This window comes from Colletes latitarsis, chromosome 3, assembly GCF_051014445.1.
Source record: "Colletes latitarsis isolate SP2378_abdomen chromosome 3, iyColLati1, whole genome shotgun sequence".
NCBI classification, from domain to species: Eukaryota; Metazoa; Arthropoda; class Insecta; order Hymenoptera; family Colletidae; genus Colletes; species Colletes latitarsis.
Genome location: NC_135136.1, coordinates 32,202,491 through 32,225,975, shown reverse-complemented (window position 1 = coordinate 32,225,975; position 23,485 = coordinate 32,202,491). Strand labels below are relative to the sequence as shown.

Sequence of the window (23,485 nt, the reverse complement as noted above, 5' to 3'; positions counted from 1 at the left end):
CGATTTACGATCTCGATCATCGACCATTGTAATTCGAAAGACAAACACCAGATCAAAATTTTATTGTAATTTTTATTGGTCACTATAAATTCCATTACTGTATACAAAATTCGTTAGTATTTGCAAGTCACGAACAGTCTAATTATTTATTTAAAACATTCTAACTGTTTTGTACTAAATCATTTCTCAACTATTCATCTTAAATATATTTTTTTTTTCGTACAGTACGATAAAGCTTCCTTTTTCTTTTTCTTATTTATAAATACGTTAATGTATTTTGTTGTTCGAGTTTCCTGTGAAGCGATTCAATTAATCCAATTACGGTAAAAATATACAACGAAGAATGTGTAGAAGATCAACGTTTTCGATTAAATGCTTCGATAAAAATTTACTTCACTTACGATGCGATCAGATAAATCAGATAAATTTATGGTAAATCCGATGCTATCGAAAGTGTTCTGTAGTGTTAGAATCAACAAAATGATCTGTTTAATGGTGTATCGTAAAATGAAATCTAAAGGATCGAACGATGGTTATTTAGATTAACATTTGCACACGCGGTGAGGTCAGTATAACACATTCGCGATGTCATACATTGATAAGTCCCTTACGGTCGCTTTTGTTCAAGCATCACTTCCAGTATCGTATTTGTCCACGTAATACGGATATTGTTAGTCGATCAATGACGTTCGTGCGTTGTAATGATACGGTTCTAAGAGCTACAGTGTTTTAAAACAGCCATTCAACAACAATCTATATTTCCTCTTGAAGGATCATCGAAAACAAGATTACCAAAAATTGTTTCCATTAGAAATTTAGAATCTGTAAACCTGAAACTAAATCATTTTCATTAAACGTAACAAAGATCCAAAAACTGCACTGTACATATTTTATTTAGAACTGTTGTGTCAAATATTAAATTATAATTTAAATACACTGGGAAAAATTAGTAGCATCGTTATTAATATAAATAACTATTTTATAAATTTACATTCTTCGATAAAGTTAACCTATCTCAATAGTATATATTATAACTTGTTTTCTATACATTTTCTATACTTTCTCCTATCATAAATCGTCTGTAATATTTCGTGCAAATGGACGATAAAATTTTATATACAGGATGTTCGACCACCCCTGGGAAAAATTTTAATGGAAGATTCTAGAGGCCAAAATACGACGAAAATTAAGAATACTAATTTGTTGATGGAGGCTTCGTTAAAAAGTTAGTAACGTTTAAAGTTCCGCACGTAATGAATTTTTTTCTCGAAAATACGCAGGATTTCGGGGGTATGTATATTCATAAAAAATGGTTGTAATTGCCCGCCGCACCAAAAAATAATTTTTCCAAAAAGATTTGAAACTCTTCAATTTTCAGGGTGACAGACAGTTATGGTCAGACATTATATTTTTAGTAATGAATTTTTTTCTCCAAAGTGAGTAATATTTCGGGGTTATGCGTATTGACCAAAAAGGATTGTAATTGACATCTGCAAATAAAAATAATTTTTTTAGACTGATTTGAAATTTTTTAATTTCGACGAAAAATTTATCCAGTTATTGAATTTTTTTCTAGAAACTGGTTAGGATTTTGAGGGTATGTCTATTCACCAAAAATGATTGTAATCAACCCCTGCAACTAAGAATAATTTTTTCAGAGCGATTTGAAATTTTTTTTTTCGCCGAAGAACTTGCCCACCTACTGAATTTTTTTCTCGAAAATGGTGAGGATTTTGGTGGTGTGTCTCTTCACAAAAAATGATTGTAATTGCCCCCCGCACCAAAAAATAATTTTTTCCGAATGATTTGAAATTTTGTAATTTAATGTTTTATTAACTAATATTCTTGATTTTCGTCTTATTTTGGTCCTTAGAATCCCCCATTAAAATGTTTCCCAGGGGTGGACGAACACCCTGTATACAGTCTGGAAGATATAATACCACGAATATTTCACACACATTTTAATGCAAATTTTATTCACGCGTATAACGTTCGTAATCCAGCGTTTGTAAAAGCAGAGTCGAGCAAATTTATTCACAAATAACAAATCAAAATTTTAGATTCATTCGTAAACGAACTTCCGTTCACGTTTCATTATTTTTTAAACAGACATTCCAACTTCATCTAATTGTTCGAACAAATTTCCCGTGTAGAAACCATTCTAATCAAATATTTTCAGAGACGTAGGAACTTGAGGAAACCCAGAATAAAGTAACAAAAAATTACGAATATCGTAGGTTCTCTGCGGTCGACTGTTTAAAGCAGTCGTTGTCGCTATTTAACCGAAGAAATCTCATTAATGCGACCTTGAATCCCTCCCTCCACGGTAATAAGGTATTTTGTAATACGAAATTAGCGATACAGAGGCGACCGGTTGCGAACGAAATAAAAGTCTGCGCTGAATTCGAATATTCAAAACGTTTCACGCGACCAGCGGCTGGATTTTCCGCCATCGACGTTGAAATTCGTCGAAGCTTTGCACGGAAAAGTTATTAAGTTGATTAGATTATACAACCGATGAATTTAATTCTGTAATAAGCGCGCGATAAAGTTGGAATTGCCCGTTGGACCTTCGCTGCGAACAAAAGGATCCCAAAGCGCCAGTCAGTTCCAACATCTCGATACGCGTTTAATTGGGATCCGATCGTTACTTAAAATTACCATTTATGCTCGAAAAAAAGTGGGCCAATATTCAACGTAAATTACGCTTCGAACGTTCGAAAAGCTTAACGTTTCGAAGAGAAAGAAACAACACTGCAACGAAGAGAAAAGTTTAGCCATGAATATGAATACGAATACGGTTTCGTGACCGGATTTGCGTGCCATTCTTTTTAATTGCGCACGCTATTTCGCTCGCGATCCCGCGATTCGAGTCTCTCTACGAATCAAAATGGAAAACGGAAAATTTATCCTGACCTTTCGACGAAATTAACTCCCAATATTGTTACCAACAATTTCGACACAGTTATTTACAATGCCTTCTAAAGGATACTACCAAAGCAACTTCTTGACTTCTTTTAATACACATTATACCCGGTTACATAAAAATAAATCGTCACGCCATACCAAAATATACCTAAACGAAATGCCAATTTATTTTCGCAACCTTTTCGTCCGATGTTCCAATCCCGGAACTAAATCTGGTGACTGCACCGAGCTGATCTTCGATTTTGATCTTAGTTTTTGATTTGTGATCAGCAAAACATTGCTTCCTGAACTTTTTCCGAAGATTTGAGCTTTTCAATGAGCAGATTTCGAAGAAAATTCAACGAAAAGGATAATACTTTTTATTTCATTATTGTTTTATTTCGACGTGACTCGAGTAATTTTTACTGATAAGTCACGAAATATGAAGGGACAGGATTTAAATGTCACTTGGAGAATCTCGATGTTATATCAGACCCAGTATTACAGCTAAAAATACAATGACTCGTATTAGAAAATCAAAAAGAAACTGAAGAATATCTGAATATTGAGATTCACTATTTTCTTTAACCCTTTAAACGCAAGAAAAAGCTTTAAAATATAAAATCGGAAGTTAAAGATCCGCCATTCTGTTATTCTTAATTATTCTTGACTTTTAAGTTCTAGCTAAGTCTCCCTCTCTAAGAGCCATCAAATAAGAAGCAACATATCAACTATAATTTTTAATATTTCTGAATGAAAAAAATACTGTGCATGCTTGTAAGATAAATAAACATATCTGGAAAATCTCGATACGATATAGGTTACTTAAAAATAAGAAAAAAAATAAAACCTTTCGAACGAAGATACTTTTTCCTTTTCTAAAAACCATCAAGCAAGAAGCTACATATCAACCACAACCTTTAATATTTCTGGATGAAAAAAATACTGTGCATGCTTATAAGATAACTAAACATATCTGGAAAATCTCGATACGATATAGCTTACTTAAAAGTAAGAAAAAAATAAAACCTTTCGAACGAAGATATTTATTCCCTTTCTAAAAACCATCAAACAAGAAGTTGCATATCAACCACAATCTTTAATATTTCTGGATGAAAAAAATACTGTGCATGCTTATAAGATAAATAAAAATATCTGGAAAATCTCGACACGATACAGCTTACTTAAAAGTAAGAAAAAAATAAAACCTTTCGAACGAAGATATTTATTCCCTGTCTAAAAACCATCAAACAAGAAGCTGCATATAAACAAATTTGGATAGAATTTTTTAATTTTAACAAGGTTACAAAAATAAGTACCGAAACAAATTTTAGTTTATTCAGCTTGCGATGGTCTGAAATAAAAATTTTACTTTTACAAAATATTATATCGTTTTGATCTAGCAGTGAACGTGTTGAAAAAAAAAATCGAATTTTTTTGGCGATTTACAGTGGATGACCCCCTTAAGGGATGAAACGTCCTCGGTAACAGGGATGCACGAGTCTCCGTGGGGGTTGAAAAGCGAGAGCGTCGATTGTACGTCGAAGGTCGGTCCGAAAGGCGACACGGCGCCTTATAGTTCGAGTGCATCGGGCGTAATGTCGACGCAATTACTCGCAAATCGAGTGGCGCGCGACGCGACGATCGTGCAACAGACCTGGCTGACACGTTTACAGGCTGCATTTCTCTCTGTCTCCGTTGCACATCGGTGCACGTGAAACGGTAATGCAACGAGGCTGGTGTGCGCTCGAAGGCTGGCCTGCTTTGATAGCGACGCCTTCTATATATCATCGACGGCATCTGCGAGTGGCTTCTCCTCCCCCGCGACGCCAGTTGCCGACTTAACGTGCCACGTACCGACCTAAGTGCATCGATATTAACGCGTTCCGGAATCGCATTTTCGAAGATGCCGCACCGCGACCCCGGCGCGCTCCACTTTGACCGACCAGGGTGGTCCTTTGACGTCACGCGACCACCGTGAACCCGAAACCGTCGATTCCGCAAGTTTCTCGCGGGTAGGGAGTGTGCAATACGACGAAAGGAACGTTTCGATCCTAAACACCGACCATCGAAGGGGTTGAACCGTGGTCGGAGACGCGACGTGGTTTAAAAATTAATTCCGGTCAAACTACGAGCTCGAAAAGTTTGTGCTTCTGGCGCGCGACTGTATCCCGTGTATATCTACTGGCTCGGAATATTTTAAGACGCGAGTTTCTAAGCTGGAACGAAATAAAAGCTGCTTTCTGACTTGTTGCAAAGGTGTGGCGAAGCAAATTTTGAGAACACTTTTTTTTTAGGAAATTTTTTGATCACGATTTTGCTATTGAGGCTTCGTCGAATTAACAATGGTGGTTTTAATATTTGTAAATTTTTATTCTCCTGTTTATGGGCGTTATAATTTGAAAAATGGTCGAGGACAAACTGTTGGCTCGCAACCCTTTCGAATCTGGATTTTTGCACAATATTTGCACATTGATTAAATATACCACCATTTGATAGTTTTTATGGAAAGAATAGTCAACGTGTCAACAAAAGAAAATTTGTATTATATAAATTATATTCTTTCTGTATTATTTTTTTATTTTTCTGACACACAGAGTGTTTCCATTTTTTTCGCCAGCCAAAATTATAGGAGCGTACGGGTAAAAATATGAAACAGAAAGTTACCTGAAGTTTGTAAATATTTCATTAGAAAGTTATAGGCGTTTGAATACACACTTGGCGTTTTCACATGCTACTTCGCACGACGCTGGTGTATACAATAACTGACGTGACAGCCAATTACTGTGATTGCCTTTCACTATGAATCGTTCGAAGACAAGAAACGTTACAAAAATCAAATACGATAAACATAATTAAACATATCGCGTCCAATATTTGCCTGTAAGTTTCTAATAAAACGTTTAGGGACAAGCTTCGTATACTTTTCTTTATCTTCGTTCGTAGATTATGCTTCTACCATTTAACTGCATATTTGTTATTTGTAAATATTTAAAAACAAGGTTTCAAATAAACTTTGGAGAGAATTAAATTTTACACGAATTTTCTTCCTGCACCTTCTCTATTAAATACTCTTAATAAATGTAAATTACCGCTTTAGTGTAAATTTTACAGAAATCTTGGAACGATATTGACGAAAAAATATTAGAAAACAATTGTCGACAGATTTTACGATTAATTTAAACCACGATTTTAATTTCATTTTCATTTTATAGTTTACATAACATAATATAAGTGGACTATTATCTGACGAAATAAATAAATAAATATAACTGGAGTAGTCGAGGCAATATCGATTCGAATAGATTGCTTGAATGTTTGCTAAGTCACGATGAAAGGAATAGTTCAACAGCACTCGAATTAAATAGAGTGTGTCGAATAATTTGTTGAAAGAGGAGTCGAATCGTTTCGATTCGTGAAAAATATTTATGAATTGATTTTCGACCTGGACTTTATTTTTAAGACTCTATTTCGACTTCTTCAAATTTACAACGATAAAATACCTTGTGTAGCAGTGTTGCCAATACACAGAACTAAAACCTGCGTGAGTTTCGAATTTATAGAGCGTTCGTAAATTCATGGTGAACGTTTTGCACGTAGGTAGTACCCGACGAAATAAACAGAAAATGGATAACGTCAGAGTCGAATCAACTGTGCCAGGAAGTATATCCCCTAGTATTTACAGAACCACTGTGACGTGTCTGTTTAATTGATGGTGGAGTTACCCACACTTTTAAAATTGGTCTTTAGTAATTCGAAGATTAAAAATCAATAAATAGGGTCGATAACAGTCGAATTTTTCTGCATTCCGTAAATTAAATATTAGGCAAAGTAGCAATCGCCCATTTTATATGTATACTATTATTTTTATATGCCATGAAACATTATATTCTACAAAGAATTACACAATCTTTATAATTTTAGTATTTATTTTAACCCTCAGAATTGATACTTCTTGAAAACAAAATTCTAAATAAATGTCTGTTCTGTATATCGTTGATAACGCGCGAGAATATGATTTTAAGCAACTCATTTCTTGCAAAACTAAATCTACGTTAATGCTGCTTTTATTTCGACGAATGATACGCGTGCCCTATATCTTCCTCCGACCAAACGGAACACCGAACAACGTATTCAATAAGCCCAGCTCATCCGTGCGAGTCAAATCCTCGCGTATACGTCGACGCTAATGCTTCCGGAGCAGAAATCGATGCCTCGTTTTCGACTTTACGATCGCTCAAAGGCTGCAAAAGCAGAAAAACCAACGAGGATTAACGACGACTGCATCAGTCTAACCGGATGATCACCGATGAAAAGTGTAGCGAGTGTCGGTGTTTCCTCTAAAAATAATTACACGGCCAAGTAGTCGATCGTGGCGTCTTGAAAGCCATCCGGGCCACAGACTACGTACAAGTGCGTCTATTTTTAAGGGATTGAAGGGTGCCCCGGATTACACGTAAGTATGTAAACAACGCGACAGGAGAAGCCTCGGATCTTGCATGATCCGATACCTTTAGGAGAACCTACGACTGCCAGAGATCTGGCATTACACGTTCAACCGTCCATTATTTGTGTCATCGTGGTCTGACAAACAATTAAGTAACCAGAGACTACGTTAACGCGTTCACTGCCAAACCGATTTCGTAACATCTGGGCGTCCAGGTATTTTAAAATTTCCACTTCTATCCCGATTACTCGACTATTCGAGCTTCTGATTTCTTAAAATTTGAAATTATCACACGAATTTCACAGTCGATCAATTAATGTCTCAGCTGTGAAGAGTTGTAGATTGAAATTCAATTCGAAACAGTATTAATATACAGGGTGTTCCGGGAGAAATCACCTCTCACCTCTGAGGAAAATTTTAATGGGAGATTCTAGGGGCCAAAATAAGACGAAAATCAAGAATACAAATTTTTTGATGGAGGCTTCGTTAAAAAGTTATTAACGTTTAAAGTGAGGCTGTCGATACGTCGCTGAGTGAGAACCACTGTCGTACGCACGCAGATTGCCGTTCTACAGACGGAACTTTAAACGTTAATATCTTTTTAACGAAGCCTCCATCAAAAAATTTATATTCTTAATTTTCGTCTTATTTTGGCCTCTAGAATCTTCCATTAAAATTTTTTCCAGAGGTGGCCGAACACTCTGTATATTTTTTGTCGTTTAATATACCATATTGACTCTTTATATTTTTCTTTAATATGTAAAAACTATTTCTGTTGTATTTATAGGAATGAATTCGTAGTTAATCATTATAGTACAAATTTCTCTCGTTGTAAAGCGTTTCGAACGAACCAAGAAATGCGTAAGTATGTAATCTTATGGTTCTCTTTAGATACGAAAGTATGGCACGACGATCATTTGTTTGTACATGTGTTGCACTATCAAAATCGAAAACGGATTTCAGCTTTAACGAGGTTCTCTTTTTTCCACCTACGTTGACTAAATATTGTTCATTCGGTTCAGTGAATATTGTGTGCTCTGTAAATCCTGCACCTTTTTTGAATATTCTGTATACGATACTGGTTGTTGAAGTGTTCAGATGCTATGTGCACTAGGGGGGCCAAAAGACCGAAAATAATTTAAACCAAAGGGTTGAAACTTAACCAATAAATACACAGAACAGAAATTCCAAAATTACTGTCTTTTTCTACTATTACTAACGATGTAATATTATTTTTAAAAATCAGTTTTATTAGTTTTCACGTGTTACGTGGTATATTTTTGAAAATCTATTATTAAAGAATTTAAAAAGGAAAGATATCCAATTCTGTTAATCTAGTAATTAATCTGGATTTGATCACACCTGTAGTCGAATGTATGCTATTTTCGATTCCACGTTAGTCGATTGAATTGTCTTTAAATATTGATATACAAGCTCTAGTTCTATTTCCTTTCATGTTCTCGCATATACGCTGAATTTATTATGTCACAGTTTTCCTGTTACGAAATAAAGTGTTTTTTTATTGTTGGAAAATCTGAACAAGTTGGCGCGTTTGTCAACATTATTGTCTTTATATTCATTATTAGAACTTACTTTTGTTTCGTACGATCGTTCGAATGCTCGACACGAATAGAAATATTCACACACTGGAGAACCGGTAACGAGAACTCTCGTTCTCGAACACAAGCATTTCTTTACTGTTTTCCAGATAACGGTATTTTTTTGCTGTTCGATTATTATTAATCCCTATTTCAAATACCAGTTACTCACTCGTATTCGTTCATCGTAACGGTGATTCACTATAAATGAAAATAAACTTTCTTATATGAATTTTTTTCACTTATTTTTACCAAATTTTATTTATTATACTGTGTGTCAACTTCTATTTACGAAGTAGTTTCTTTTTTTAAATATTAACGGGACAAGTAGTGACAAATTATAAATTACAATTATCCTTTTAGATAAACAGAATTCTAATCTTTGCAACATTATTTCTGTAGGTACATAATTCATATTATTAAGGTAGATACTTATTAATTATCTAAAGTAGCTATTTTTTTGTTTTTTTTAAAATATTAATTAGCAAGTAATACCTAATTACAACCCCGATATTGAAGTATTAATAATATAAACAGTAAAGAAAATCCAATTAATATGTGTTTTTTTCGCCCCAAGCGGTAACCCATCCTGTACTGCACGCGGCCCAATGAAGCTGCACTTTGGTGATCGAACGAGAGCCAGTGCATCCAACGTACCACGACCCTCAACTAGTTTTATTTTTAATTTATACAAACATAAACTCTTAAATATCTCAATTGAAGAAAAAAATAGGCAATAATTGATAAGTTTCTTTTCATTTATACCGAATCACCATAGTGTACGAAACAAGTAGATTTTTTAAAATAATTCCAAACGACTGAAATCATTCCACAGAAAATTTGAACATAGCATTGGTCACCAATATGCTTCCGACGATTAACCGAGTTATCTGACGAACTGACACGACATCCACGGAACAGTTAATCGTTGACGTGGAAACCAATTCACGCGTGATCCAGATATAATCTGTAATTCATTTCTGCATTACCGATAATATCGAGTGTATTATCTAATTTACCGGTATTCACCGATAACGTCTCTAACCCAGTGCAAACATCGGCGCCAATCTGTTGCGGGAACGGCTTACCGTGTCGATCGTACAGAGAAAAGTGAATCCCCCTGGGTGAAAGAACTTACCCTCCTCGGCTGGCAACTCTGCAACAGAAAAAGGAACAACGAATGAACGACCGTTCGATCGCAAAATGCAAATGGTACGCGTGGAAACTTGGCTCGTAAGTGCGATACCGACAACTTTGGCCGACGGTATCTCCTTTAAGTTGGCCTACTTCGAATTGCCCGGAGCGTCGCGACGCGCCGACATCGAAAACAATGATTTTCCTCGTCGATAATAAACGCCCTTACATCCCGGTGACGGCTCATCGACGCGGCCCGTGACAGCGGGGTGGAAAAAAAAAAAAAAAGTGGGCCGCGGTGGAAAACCGGGCGTCAGGGGGGGGAAAAAGAATGTACATGAAACTCGCCTGGCGCGATTTCAGCGTTTCACGGCGGATTCGCGTTGAATGCACGGGGACTGATGCATCCGATCGCGCACTCGCTGCGTTTGACATAATCCGGGGAATGTGCAAGGCACTCCGGGTCTCCGTTGAGCTTGGAAAATGTAGGAAAACAGGTTGGCGTTTCCGATTCCCGCGTAATTTATGCTACGGTATATCCGTAGCAGTATATGTATGTAGATAAAAGAAACTACTTTTTGGGGGGGAAACACCTGAACAACGTTTATGTTTTTTAATTACGGGGATGAGCAAATGTTCTGATTTGGATAACATTAGAACGAGGATTTTTATGTTGTTAGAATTTATTAGTCAGCGTTTCATGGGAGAATTTTTAATTATTCAAAATCTGAACCTTTATTCTGTATCATTAAATTAGAAATTTAAAGGTTCGTATTGGGAAAATATTTTATTTACAAAGCAAGTTTGATTAGAAGCAAACGTTCTGATTTGGATAATATTAGAACGAGAATTGTTATGTTTTTAGAATTTATTAGTCAGCGTTTCATGGAAGAATTTTTAATTATTCAAATCTGAAGCTTTATTATGTATCATTGAATTAAAAATTCAATGGTTCGTATTGGGAAAATATTTTATTTACAAAGCAAGTTTGATTAGAAGCAAGCGTTCTGATTCGGATAATATTAAAACGAAAATTGTTATATTTTTAGAATTTATTAGTCAGCGTTTCATGGAAGATTTTTTAATTATTCAAATCTGAATCTTTATTCTGTATCACTAAATTAAAAATTCAAAAGTTCGTATTGGAAAAACATCTTATTTACAAAGCACGTTTGATTAGAAGCAAACGTTTTGATTTGGACAACATTAAAACGAGAATTGTTATATTTTTAGAATTTATTAGTCAGCGTTTCATGGAAGAATTTTTAATTATTCAAATCTGAATCTTTATTCTGACCCATTAAATTAAAAATTCAAAGACTCCTATTGGCAGAATATTTTATTTACAAAGCAAGTTTGACTAGAAACAAACGTTCTAAGTCAGATAACATTAGAACGAGTATTGTTATATTTTTAGAATTTATTAGTCAGCGTTTCATGGAAGAATTTTTAATTATTCAAATCTGAATTTTTATTCTGTCTCATTAAATTAAAAATTCAAAAGTTCGTATTGGAAAAACATCTTATTTACAAAGCACGTTTGATTAGAAGCAAACGTTTTGATTTGGACAACATTAAAACGAGAATTGTTATCTTTTTAGAATTTATTAGTAAGCGTTTCATGGAAGAATTTTTAATTATTCAAATCTGAATCTTTATTCTGTCCTATTAAATTAAAAATCCAAAGGTTCGTATTGGAAAAACGTTTTATTTACAGAACAAGTTTGACTAGAAATAAGCATTCTAGGTCAGATAACGATAAAACGAAAATTGTTATATTTTTAGAATTTATTAGTCAGCGTTTCATAAGAGATTCTTTAATGTGAAAATATTATATATTCAGTATATTAAACTGAATTTTTCATCTATCCCATTAAATTAGAAATTTAAAGATTCGTATTGGAAAAACGTTTTATTTACAAAGCAAGTTTGACTAGAAATAAGCAATCTAGGTCAGATAACGATAAAACGAAAATTTTTATATTTTTAGAATTTATTAGTCAGCGTTTCATAAGAGATTCTTTAATGTGAAAATATTATATATTCAGTATATTAAACTGAATTTTTCATCTATTCCATTAAATTAGAAATTTAAAGATTCGTATTGAAAAAATATTTCATTTACAAAGAAAGTTTGACTATTATATTGTTTTACAAACTTTAACATAAAATTCACGTTACATACGTATATGTAGTTTTACGAAAACTGGTCGACAAAACGAATAGATTCGTAGACTTCTACGAAAATATTTTAAAAAATACGAAATGTATTTGGAAAATCAGTTTTATGTAATTTACGATGGAATTAACCGTAGCACGCAATTAGCCGAGTTTAATAGTGCTGGAAACGCGGGAGGAAGGTGAAAATACGAAAGATACGTGGGAAACGGGTTCTGGAAGTAAACTGAAAGCAAACCTGATTTCCCGGCGCAATTTATGGTAGATCTGGGAGTATCGCTTTTTAAATTTCGCGGGAAATTTTTCTAAGAACGAAGTTACGGAACAAAGTAATTTTTATAGTAATACTATTTCAGCTCGTCGTTGGCTTCGAAATCATTTCCCCCGGACTGATAATCGTATTTGCAAATAGTCTATTTTCAAAGGCTTCGACGATCAGTTTCGCTGCACACAGACTGATCGTTACATGCATAATTTTGTTACCTCTACGCAATCTGTATAAACAAAGCTCTGTTTGTTACAGAAAATCGATTGAAATTTAAATTTAAATATAATACAAGTTAATGGATACAACATAAACTACAGCAGAGCATAAAATGTAAAATATCTCGCTCGCCATCGCTTTTACGAAGAAAATGCATATAACAAAAGTTTTTGCAAATTAAATCTACAAACTTTCTTGCCCTATAAAAATTTTTGATACAATCGATACGAACCGAGATATAAGCTCCTAACGTAGCAGCAAAATCTTCTGCGTTAAAAAGCGCTACGATGACCGTTGTTTTTAACTAATATTTATCTCGAGCAATGTTAAATTCAGCAGCGAATTTTTCCCCCGATTTGAACGAGGCCTTTAAAGTATTCTGAGGGAGAATTCTGTGGAAAAAAGGAAGCATTTCGAAATGAACGATACAAGTAACTCGTCGACCCACTTTGGCGTCGAACTTCAAGAACCCTGAAGACGATTCATAGCCTCGAAAGCGTTTGCCTAGCATTCTACGACGGGAACTTGCGCAAGTTTCTTCTATCGAAACGTATCCAACCCATTAGCGTGTTCTATGAATTCCCTGATAGCACGCACGATGATCGCCAAAGGCTTAGAGTGTTCTGAAGTTATTCCAGACGCTTCTACGCGTAGTCGATCTCGCCGCTTTGGAATTCGAATTGAAATTCTATTGATAAAGTTACTCCACTTCGTCTCTGATGCAACCATTTTATTACACGATTATCGCACAAAACATTTACAAACGAAACATTCTATCGTCCCTTTCCGTGGAAATTCAACCTTGCCTTCATTTTGTGGCGAATTTCTCGGGAGGAGTCTCGTGGAATGAAATTTCAATACTTCGCATCCGTCGTAAATTGTGCCAGAAAATCAGATTTGCCTCACAATTATTATCAAAACCCCGTTTCCCAGTGTCTTCTTCATTTTATCCATTGCGGAAATTTCTGTTATTTCAATTTCATTTCACTGGTTGTTTGTAGGTCTTATTTACAGTTGTTGCAAGCTGACTTTAATTGCAGCATTATTATTCTAATTTGATAACCGTGTTAAAATTATAAATATTGGCGAAGATAATGGGAACGAGAGGAATAATATTAAATATGACGGATTTCAATATTATCGTGGCTTCTTCCATTATTTTTCTTCGATGCTTACAATCTTCACGATCAGATCGATCTAATGATTCTTTACTCTAATGAATAACAGGCTGTCCGGCCACCCCTGGGGAAAAATTTTAATGGGGGATTCTAGAGGCCAAAATAAGACGAAAATCAAGGATATTAATTTGTTGATTGAGGCTTCGTTAAAAAGTTATAGAAACATTTTCGGTCACGCAGTATATTTTCGGTAAAGAATTTTTTTCTTGAAAGTGAGTAGGATTTCGAGGGTATGTCTATTCACCAAAAATGATTGTAATTGACCCCCGCAATCGAAAATAATTTTTTTAGAACGATTTGAAAATTTTTTTCTTCAACGTAACCAGAGAGTTACGGTCAGACATTATATTTTCAGTAATGAATTTTTTTCTCGAAAGTAAGTAGGATTTCGGGGGTATGTGTATTGACTAAAAATTATTGTAATTGACCCCTGCAACTAAAAATAATTTTTTTAAAACGATTCGAAATGTTTTAATTTTGTCGAAAAATTTGTCCACCTATTGAATTTTTTTCTCGAAACTGGGTAGGATTTCGAGGATATGTCTATTGACCAAAAATGATTGTAATTGATCCCTGCAACCGAAAATAATTTTTTCAGAACGATTTGAAATTTTTTTTTTCGCCGTAAAATTTGGGCACCTACCCCCTGTTGATTTTCCTTAAAAATTCGTTTTTGATTTTTAGTAATTTTGTTTGACGCCCTACAGAAAAGTTGTCTAATACTTTTTTGTAGGTACCTATGAGCGCTACTTCAGAAAAAAGTTTCATTGAAATATATTCACTATTGTAGGAGTTATGGCTGTTTGAAGATTGGACCATTTTTATGGGGTTTTTCTCATTTTGCGGGGTCAATGACCAACCTTTCGAATATTTTTGCGATTTATATATATTCTTCATTTAAATACGCGTAATTTGCTTTTTTAAACATTAAAATCGTGCAATCCGTTCGGAAGTTATGACGTTTTAAAGATTCACATGAAAATTCGGGCAGACATTTCTGGCCCCACATTACATTTTCGGTAATGAATTTTTTTCTCGAAAGTGACTAGGAATTCGGAGGTATGTGTATTCACTAAAATTGATTGTAATTGACCCCTGCAACCGAAAATAATTTTTCCAGAACGATTTGAAATTTTTTAATTTTCAGGGTAACAAACAGTTATGGTCAGACATTATATTTTCAGTAATGAATTTTTTTCTCGAAAATGCGTAGGATTTCGAGGATATGTGTATTCACCAAAAATGATTATAATTGACCCCCGCAACTAAAAATAATTTTTCCAGAACGATTTGAAATTTTTTAATTTAATGTTTCAATAACTTTTTAACAAAGCCTCAATCGAAAAATTGATATTCCTGATTTTCGTCTTATTTTGGCTTCTAGAATCCCCCATTAAAATTTTCCCCAGGGTTGGCCGAACACTCTGTATACTAAAATCTTAATTTTTTTTTACACCATTCTTCACTTAAACTAAAGATACTCCAATATTTTTATTAAATTTAATATTATCGGGTCTGAAGTAGAAACGTGTCAAACTGATGAGTCAAAACGAAATTGTTAATAAAATTACTATTCAACGTAAACTTTTACGAGTCGTTTTGCATAAACACATAAAAGCGTACATATTAATTTCATTCGCGAGCTTCACGATGATTGGCACCCGAATTCGAGCGTTCCAATATTGGATTACTCGAACGCCTGGCGGTATTCACGCGCGCAAATAATGCTTTGCGGTTAATAACGCGGTTGGCTAATGTGTCTATACGTGTATTAATCACGGGGACACCTTCGCCGGATCCACGAGGCGAAAACGAGTTAATTAACCCGGAATTAATTCATTACTATCTTAGGAACCCGCAGTGGAAACACACTTCGAAGAGCGTCAGCCTTGATAAAGCGTACGACAAACCTTGACCTAAATAAAATACAATTTTATCCGACTTTATTATATGTAGCGAGGTTAACCATGCACCTGTCGGAATCTCAACCACAATGAGAATACGTTAATCGTTTAATACGTCCCGCAGTTGCATGCAAGTCCCCGGGTATAGGAAAAAGTTCGGCAACGACATTTTATTCGACGCGTCACTTCGATCGATTAAATTTTTAATCTCCTCCGTGCGTGAAACATTATTTAATACAGAAACTATCTTACTCAAACTGATGCTTAATTTTCAATCTACTCGAAACAAGGTTCGTCGAAACCTTACATCGTTAGATAGTGTAAACGAAGAAGATTCTAAAAGAAATAATTACAGAAATTTTCTTCAGTCGAGAATGAAGTCGAGTATTCTATGAACCGATAACAGACGAAGTCAGGAATGTATAGATCAAAATATTCTTTGAAAAGATTTGAAATGTCGATCGTGCAGAGAATTAAAAAATAAAAATGGCAGAAGTGATCGAGGCGGATGCGAGAGTGTCGGTCACCAGTGACCACCGTGTTAAGCAGAGTGGCATCGATCGCAACCACGCACACTGATACGTACACAGCATTGGATGGCACGCTTTCAGGAACAATGAGCCACCTCCGGGCGCTTTACGCGATCAGAAACAGCCGTGAAGAGCCACGAGGACGTGAAAAAAAAATCGAGTTTTCCCGTTGTTCGAGCGTCACGGTTGCAGATTAATCACGCGACGGTGAGTATGGCTGCAACGCGACCAGGGCCACAAAGTTGCCGCGCGCGGCGCATCGATGGCACTGCATTCGAGACCGAGACGCTATTACGTGCAACGGAACATAATTCATAGCACTAAAATTCTAATCGATATTGACCTGTGACATCCATCAATCGTGCGATGTTATGTTGTTCGAAAATTCATTCGTGAACATTTATTTAAGAGCGTACTATGTATATTATTAGTTTACAAATTACAATTTTGACGCGTTTCACAATTGTCCAACGATCCATGATAATAAATGAAATTCTTTTATAGAAAAATACCGATTATCCAACATACTCGGGACTGGGTTGGACTATACCTACATATGAAGCGATAAAAACGAATATATAAAAACAATGTATATTTTTGGCCCACTTTTTGGGGGCTCTAGCACCCCATTACCATTTTCGTGTCACGAAGTGGGGCAGAAAATGAAATTACGGAAACATTTCTGGTCACACATTATATTTTCGATAAAGAATTTTTTTCTCGAAAATGTGTAGGATTTCAGAAGTATGTGTATTCACCAAAAATAATTGTAATTGATCCCTGCAACTAAAAATAATTTTTCCAGAAGGATTCGAAATTTTTTAATTTTGTCGAAACATTTGTCCACTTATTGAATTTTTTTCTCGAAACTGGGTAGGATTTCAGGGGTATGTCTATTGACCAAAAATGATTGTAATTGATCCCTGCAACCGAAAATAATTTTTTCAGAAGGATTTGAAATTTTTTTTTTTCGTCGAAAAATTTAGGCACCTACCCCCCCCTGTCGATTTTTCTTAAAAACTCGTTTTTCATTTTTAATTAATTTGGCTGGCGCTGTATAGAAAAGTTGTTTAATACTTTTTTGTAGATATTCATGAACTCTAGTTCCCCCTAAAATTTCAATGAAATATATTCACTATTGTAGGAGTTATGGCTGTTTGAAAATTGGACCATTTTTATAGGGTTTCCCCCAGTTTACGGTGTCAAGGAGCAACTTTTCGAATATTTTTACGATTTCTACATATTCTTCATCTAAATACGCATCGTTTGCGTTTTTGAAAATTAAAATCGGCCAATCCGTTCAGAAGTTATGACATTTTAAAGATTCGCCTGAAATTTCAAGGCAACATTTCTGGCCCTTCATTACATTTTCGGTAATGAATTTTTTTCTCGAAAGTGACTAGGAATTCGGAGGTATATGTATTCACAAAAAATGATTGTAATTGACCCCCGCATCCGAAAATAATTTTTTTAGAACGATTTGAAATTTTGTTTCTTCAGGGTAACCAGACAGTTATGGTCAGACATTATATTTTCAGTAATGAATTTTTTTCTCGAAAGTGAGTAGGAATTCGGCAATATGTCTATTCACCAAAAATGATTGTAATTGACCCCCGCGTCCGAAAATATTTTTTTCACAATGATTTGAAAGTTTTATGTTTACAAAAATTGATTAGAAAATATTAAAGGATAAAAGTTCTAAATCCTCGCGAATATCAAATCCATTTCTACGACGATTCTACAATCTCGCGAATAAGCCAAAACCGAATCGTGGGGTGGAAGAATACAACGAAATGAAAAATGAATGCAGCCGATATGGGAGCGTTTTGGATGCAAATTTAAAGAATATAGTCGAACATAGGACGGTTATAAATACCAGCTACATTTTACGTGCTTCCACCCGGGTAGAAATCTGATTGTATATTTCTGAAATGTAGGTTACAAGAAATCCAACGAATGCAAGTATCTGATAAAGGATTGCGCAAGTTTTGGCAGACATTCCCAACATCTATTTGCGTTTAAACAATTTACGTACTATTATTTATTACTCCGCGCCACACAACAATGAGTAACGGTATGCAGGGATGAGAAAAATTTCGAACCACCGACTCGTTAAACAAGCTTCTATCAATATCTACATAAATTAAAAAAAAATAGTAATTTAAGTTTACAACCAAGCTGTGTAATTAAACTGTAGAATTTCGCGGTTTATGTCCTCCTGCATTACCAATAAATTTGTTTCTCAATCTTCAAATTCTCGATCGTTGTACATCGTTCGAGTCAGCTTGTACGACACGTTCCCGCGAGAAATTATTAAATCAGCATATCGTAACTTGCTCGCTCAGAAAAGGTCATCGATTTACGTGTTGACGCGTGGCACGTTCCCCGCGAAATGTTAATTGGATCTGTTTAACTTAATTACGTCTCCGGGAGTGTGAAGTTGAGGAACGAGCGGATTTTACGCAATCGGAAACGTTTTTTCCATGGACACGAATAGTCTTCGACGATTTCTTGGCCAAAATGTACTCGTTTTATTAAAAGTGGCGTAGAAACGAGACCACTTTTGCATACCTTTTTTGCACGCCAATTGCTGTCCAAGGAGCGTCAAACAATTAAATATTCCCAAGCACCTCCGTTTTCAAATATCGTCAATTTTTAATTCACCGATATTTAGTTTCAATATCGCATAATTCCGAATCATGGTAAAAATAATACTGACGATTGGAAAGCACTTGAGAACCAAACATGAATACAATCGACGCGAATAATGAATCCTAAAGCATGGTTGCTATTTAAGTAAAATGCAATCGTCGACCAAACAAAGGCGTTCAATATTCGTCGATAGAAAATCCACCGTCATTTTTAAAGCAAATATTAACAGCTCTGAGGATATTAAAATTGTAAACGTTCCGTATTACAATTCGATTCTGTGTATACAGGGTGTTCAGCCCTGGGAAAAATTTTAACGGAACATTCTAGAGGCCAAAATAAGACGAAAATCAAGAATACCAATTTGTTGATGGAGGCTTTGTTACAAAGTTATTAACGTTTAAAGTTCCGCCCGTACTGAATTTTTTTCTAGAAAATGCGCAGGATTTCGGGGGTCCGTCTATTCACCAAAAATGATTCTAATTGACCCCCACAGCTAACAATATTTTTTTCAGAACGATTTGAATATTTTAATTTCGTCGAAAAATTTCACACCTTCTCGAATTTTTTTCTAGAAAATGCGTAAGATTTCGGGGTTATGTCTGTTCACCAAAAATGATTGTAATTGACCTCAGCAATCGAAAATAATTTTTCCAGAATGATTTGAGGCTTTTTAATTTCGCCGAAAAGTTTGGGCACCTACCCCCTGTTGATTTTTCTTAAAAATTCGTTCTTGATTTTTAATAAATTTCTTTGACGTCGTATGAAAACATTGTTTAATACTTTTTTGTAGGTACCCCTGAGCTCTACTCCAGAAAAAAGTTTCATTGAAATATATTAACTATTATAGGAGTTATGGTCGTTTGAAAGTTGGACCATCTTTATGGGGGTTTTTCTCGCTTTAGTGTGTCAAGGAACAACTTTTTCGATATTGTTAGAATCCCTACATATTCTTCACTAAAATACGCGTTATTTGCTTTTTTTAAACATTAAAATCCTCCAATCCGTTCAGAAGTTATGACATTTTAAAGAAGCATTTCTGGCCTCACATTATATTTTCGATAAAGAATTTTTTTCTCGAAAGTGAGTAGGATTTCAGGGATATGTCTATTCACCAAAAATAATTGTAATTGGCCCCCACAAGCAAAAATAATTTTTCCAGAACGATTTGAAATCGTTGAATTTAATTGTTAATAACTTTTTAACGAAGCCTCCATCAACAAATTGGCATTCTTGATTTTCGTCTTATTTTGGCCTCTAGAATCCCCTATTGAAATTTTTCCCAGGGATGGCCGAACACCCTGTATTTGCAAAACATCAATCAAATTGAAATACACAAAGTTGCATCCCCCAAATGTGCCCAATATCTATGATTTCTAAATTATAAAAGTATGTTTCATCTCCGTTGATCTCTATGTTTCCAACGATTGCACACGATATTACGATGCACGTTTTCAACTAAACACGCTTGGAATAGCAACTCGAGCCACGTTTGGAATTTTTAACGAGCGACATATACGTTTCGAGATTCAGCGACAATTTATCAATCGCCACGCACGTAACAATTAACGAACATTGAATAAACTCTGAATACATTTTGCCGCGTGTTGTTCCCTCGCACGTGTGTCCAGAATGTGCATTCATCTTCCGGGAACAATACGGTTAATTATAGAAATAAGTACTCGTCCGTGGCGAAGTTTAAATTCGCGACGCTAGAAACGCGCAACTCGATCTTTTTTTCTTCAATAACTTTTGTTATTTCTCTCTCAATAACGTTGCTATTCATAGCGTTTCCCCGCGAAACACGGCGATTCGTTGTAAAACGCTCGCGAAACGTCGAAATTAATATGCCACTTTTCTTTACGCGCAAAAATGCATTCCAAAGTGGCGAACTTTGCATTCGCCGCGCATAATCTGCTTTCCCGACTATGGTCGTCCGCGAAACTAATCTCTGGAACGTAACGTCGACGGACGAAACGCGTCACGTTGAACGCAAACACGTGACGCGTTGAAAGATTTCTAATTCTTATCGAATAAATAAGCAAAGTACGACGTACTTCACAATTGCATCATTTTTTATTTTTCTTTTAGACCACGTTCTGTAAATTAATTTCCTTTAAAAAACCGATGGGGTTTCTTTGTGCTTTCAACTGAGTTTTTAATTCTGTGGTTTTTTACTGCGATGAAAATCATTTTGGTAAGTACTTTTGAGGAACCAATAAGTATAAATAAATCCTTGGGAATTTTAAGAACAAAATTTGAAATTTCTTTCCTATAGTTTTCATCTTTAATTGAAATCTTAGCGATTCGAAGGTAATTTTTTGGCCTCGTTTAAATACACCGAGCCAGAAAACTGTTCGAACCGACTAGTCGTGTCTAACAATAAGGCAATGTTTGCTGAGTCAGCCTTATTGACAATTCCGCCAGCAATACTCCGACAAAACGTCAATCATTCTTGTCATGCTCTTTAGAGAACAATGAATACACGACACCAGAGATGGGCAAAATTTCTCGAAAATCAAATTTTTGATATTTCATCGATTTCCTATTTAAAAATAACAAATACGAATCGATTCAATTCTCTAAACGAAGAAGACCTTTATAAAATAACGTATAAATATAAACCTCCACGAAACAATTTCTAAGCCAAAGTTTCGAGTTTTCGAAAAGGAAAATATTTTATCCGCGTTCCATTTCACTGCAAATATTTTACTCTTATGTTATTAATTTTACAGATCACTCGAAGAAATTTTTGTTACAAAATTCTGAACCAATACAACTCTTTACCTATCAAAAAATTACACTCGAAGTCACTGTCGCTCAATTATAATTCCAAACGAATTTACATTCGTTTTACGTGAAATTTGTTTTTAAAATCGTTTCGATAAACCTCGTAAACCGGTTGTTGACGAAAGAAATATGCTTTGGAATGTTATGACTGCACCTTTCTTGGTCAAGGCATTTTTATCAGATAACAACGACGATTTCCTTATCGTTTAATATGATAATAACATGACCATGTTTTGGACCATTTAATTTCCCCGAAAGATAACGCGAATCTTTCGATTTGAAATTCAAATCGTGTTTCGCTTTAACAAACCAAGATAGTGTACTGCTGGAAAAAATATCTAAATTCCAATTACATTAGTAAGTTTAGAATTATTTGAGCTATTTGAGGGAATTTAATTTTTCCAAACCACTAACTGAACTTGAAACTTGGCTGTAGTTTCGTCGAGTATTCTCATATATTTTCAAGTAATTTAAAGAGTTCAAAGAGTAAAAAGATTTTCACGCAGAGGAATTCCAGTTCCAATTGACAAAGCTTGAAATAATATTGAAAAAGATTCTAATGTTGTAATTGTTACGTCAGAATGAAACCTCTTGTTGCCGCGATAATTCACAGAACCACCTGATCTTGGCACACACCGAATCGAAGTGCTTGTGCAAACTGATAAGCAACAATATACAAACTAGGAAGTTATATCACTGATTAATTGTGTTTCATTAGGCTTGTCACTGATAAAATTAAGACGCCAACGAGCAGAACTTTCGTCCCAAGTTGATAATTACGAAACTTTCATTGTTTCAACACCTGGCGGATTATTTATTTCTGAGAGATTTTAGTGAAATTTTAGAGAGACAGTTTAAACAATACAATCACAGAGGTATTGTTATTCGATGTCAGGAGTAAGAAACATTTTATATTACGTATTTCTAAGCAAAGTAAAAGAATTATTTCGTCCTGTGACACTTGAAAAATCAACTCTCAAGAGCTCGATATTTTTTATTAAAATTCTAGATCGATTTCTTGATAATGCTCCAAGTAGTAAAATCAATTAATCCTATTCAGATACTATTCAGATGTTTCCAAAACTTTTTATCATTTCTTGATGTTTATAGATCTTTGAAAAAGCTCGCGAAAAGAAAAGAGCGGCTAACTTCACGCTGAGAGGAGTGCTACGCGATATCTCAAACTCTGCGAATATCACGCTTGAATAATATTCGGAGGGTATACTAGTCAAGCTAAAACAATTACGAAGTTAATATTTGCACCCGTTTCCAGTCGAGATAAATCAAAACAAGATATCTCCTGCAACCACTGGCGAAATTTTAAGTTTGCTTGTCAATATTCTGCTAATTATCCCTGAAATTTCGTACGAACTTCCATCTATATTCCCCGTAATAATATTTCATATAGATGTATTTTCGTAGTCAATTTTCATAGCTAGCAGAACTAGTAAGAAAATATAAAAGACTAATAAGAAACATATTTAACGGAACGTTTAAGATCGACCGTGCAAAATATTAACCAGATAATCATAATGTATGTTTAAAAGAAAATAAACGATTTTATTAGAACGCGTAACACAGCGGTTTTTGATCTCCATTCACAGAATATCTTTAAAAATATTTATAATAATCTTTTAAAATTTCAACATCGTCAAAATTAAAATAAATTGTGGAGGGGCTCTGGGT

At 34.9% G+C, this 23,485-nt stretch overlaps 1 protein-coding gene across 5 annotated transcripts in view; it reads right to left on the bottom strand.

Annotated features, from left to right (window-relative positions):
• The window catches only part of Serca (ATPase sarcoplasmic/endoplasmic reticulum Ca2+ transporting SERCA), a 67,578-nt gene that overhangs the window by 16,045 nt on the left and 28,048 nt on the right, over positions 1 to 23,485 (bottom strand). For all 5 annotated transcript variants that reach the window (XM_076762198.1, XM_076762202.1, XM_076762201.1 and 2 more), the window contains exon 3: positions 10,091 to 10,108. In XM_076762198.1, coding sequence (XP_076618313.1) covers positions 10,091 to 10,108 — 18 coding nt within the window. The remainder of the gene's footprint in view (positions 1 to 10,090; positions 10,109 to 23,485) is intronic.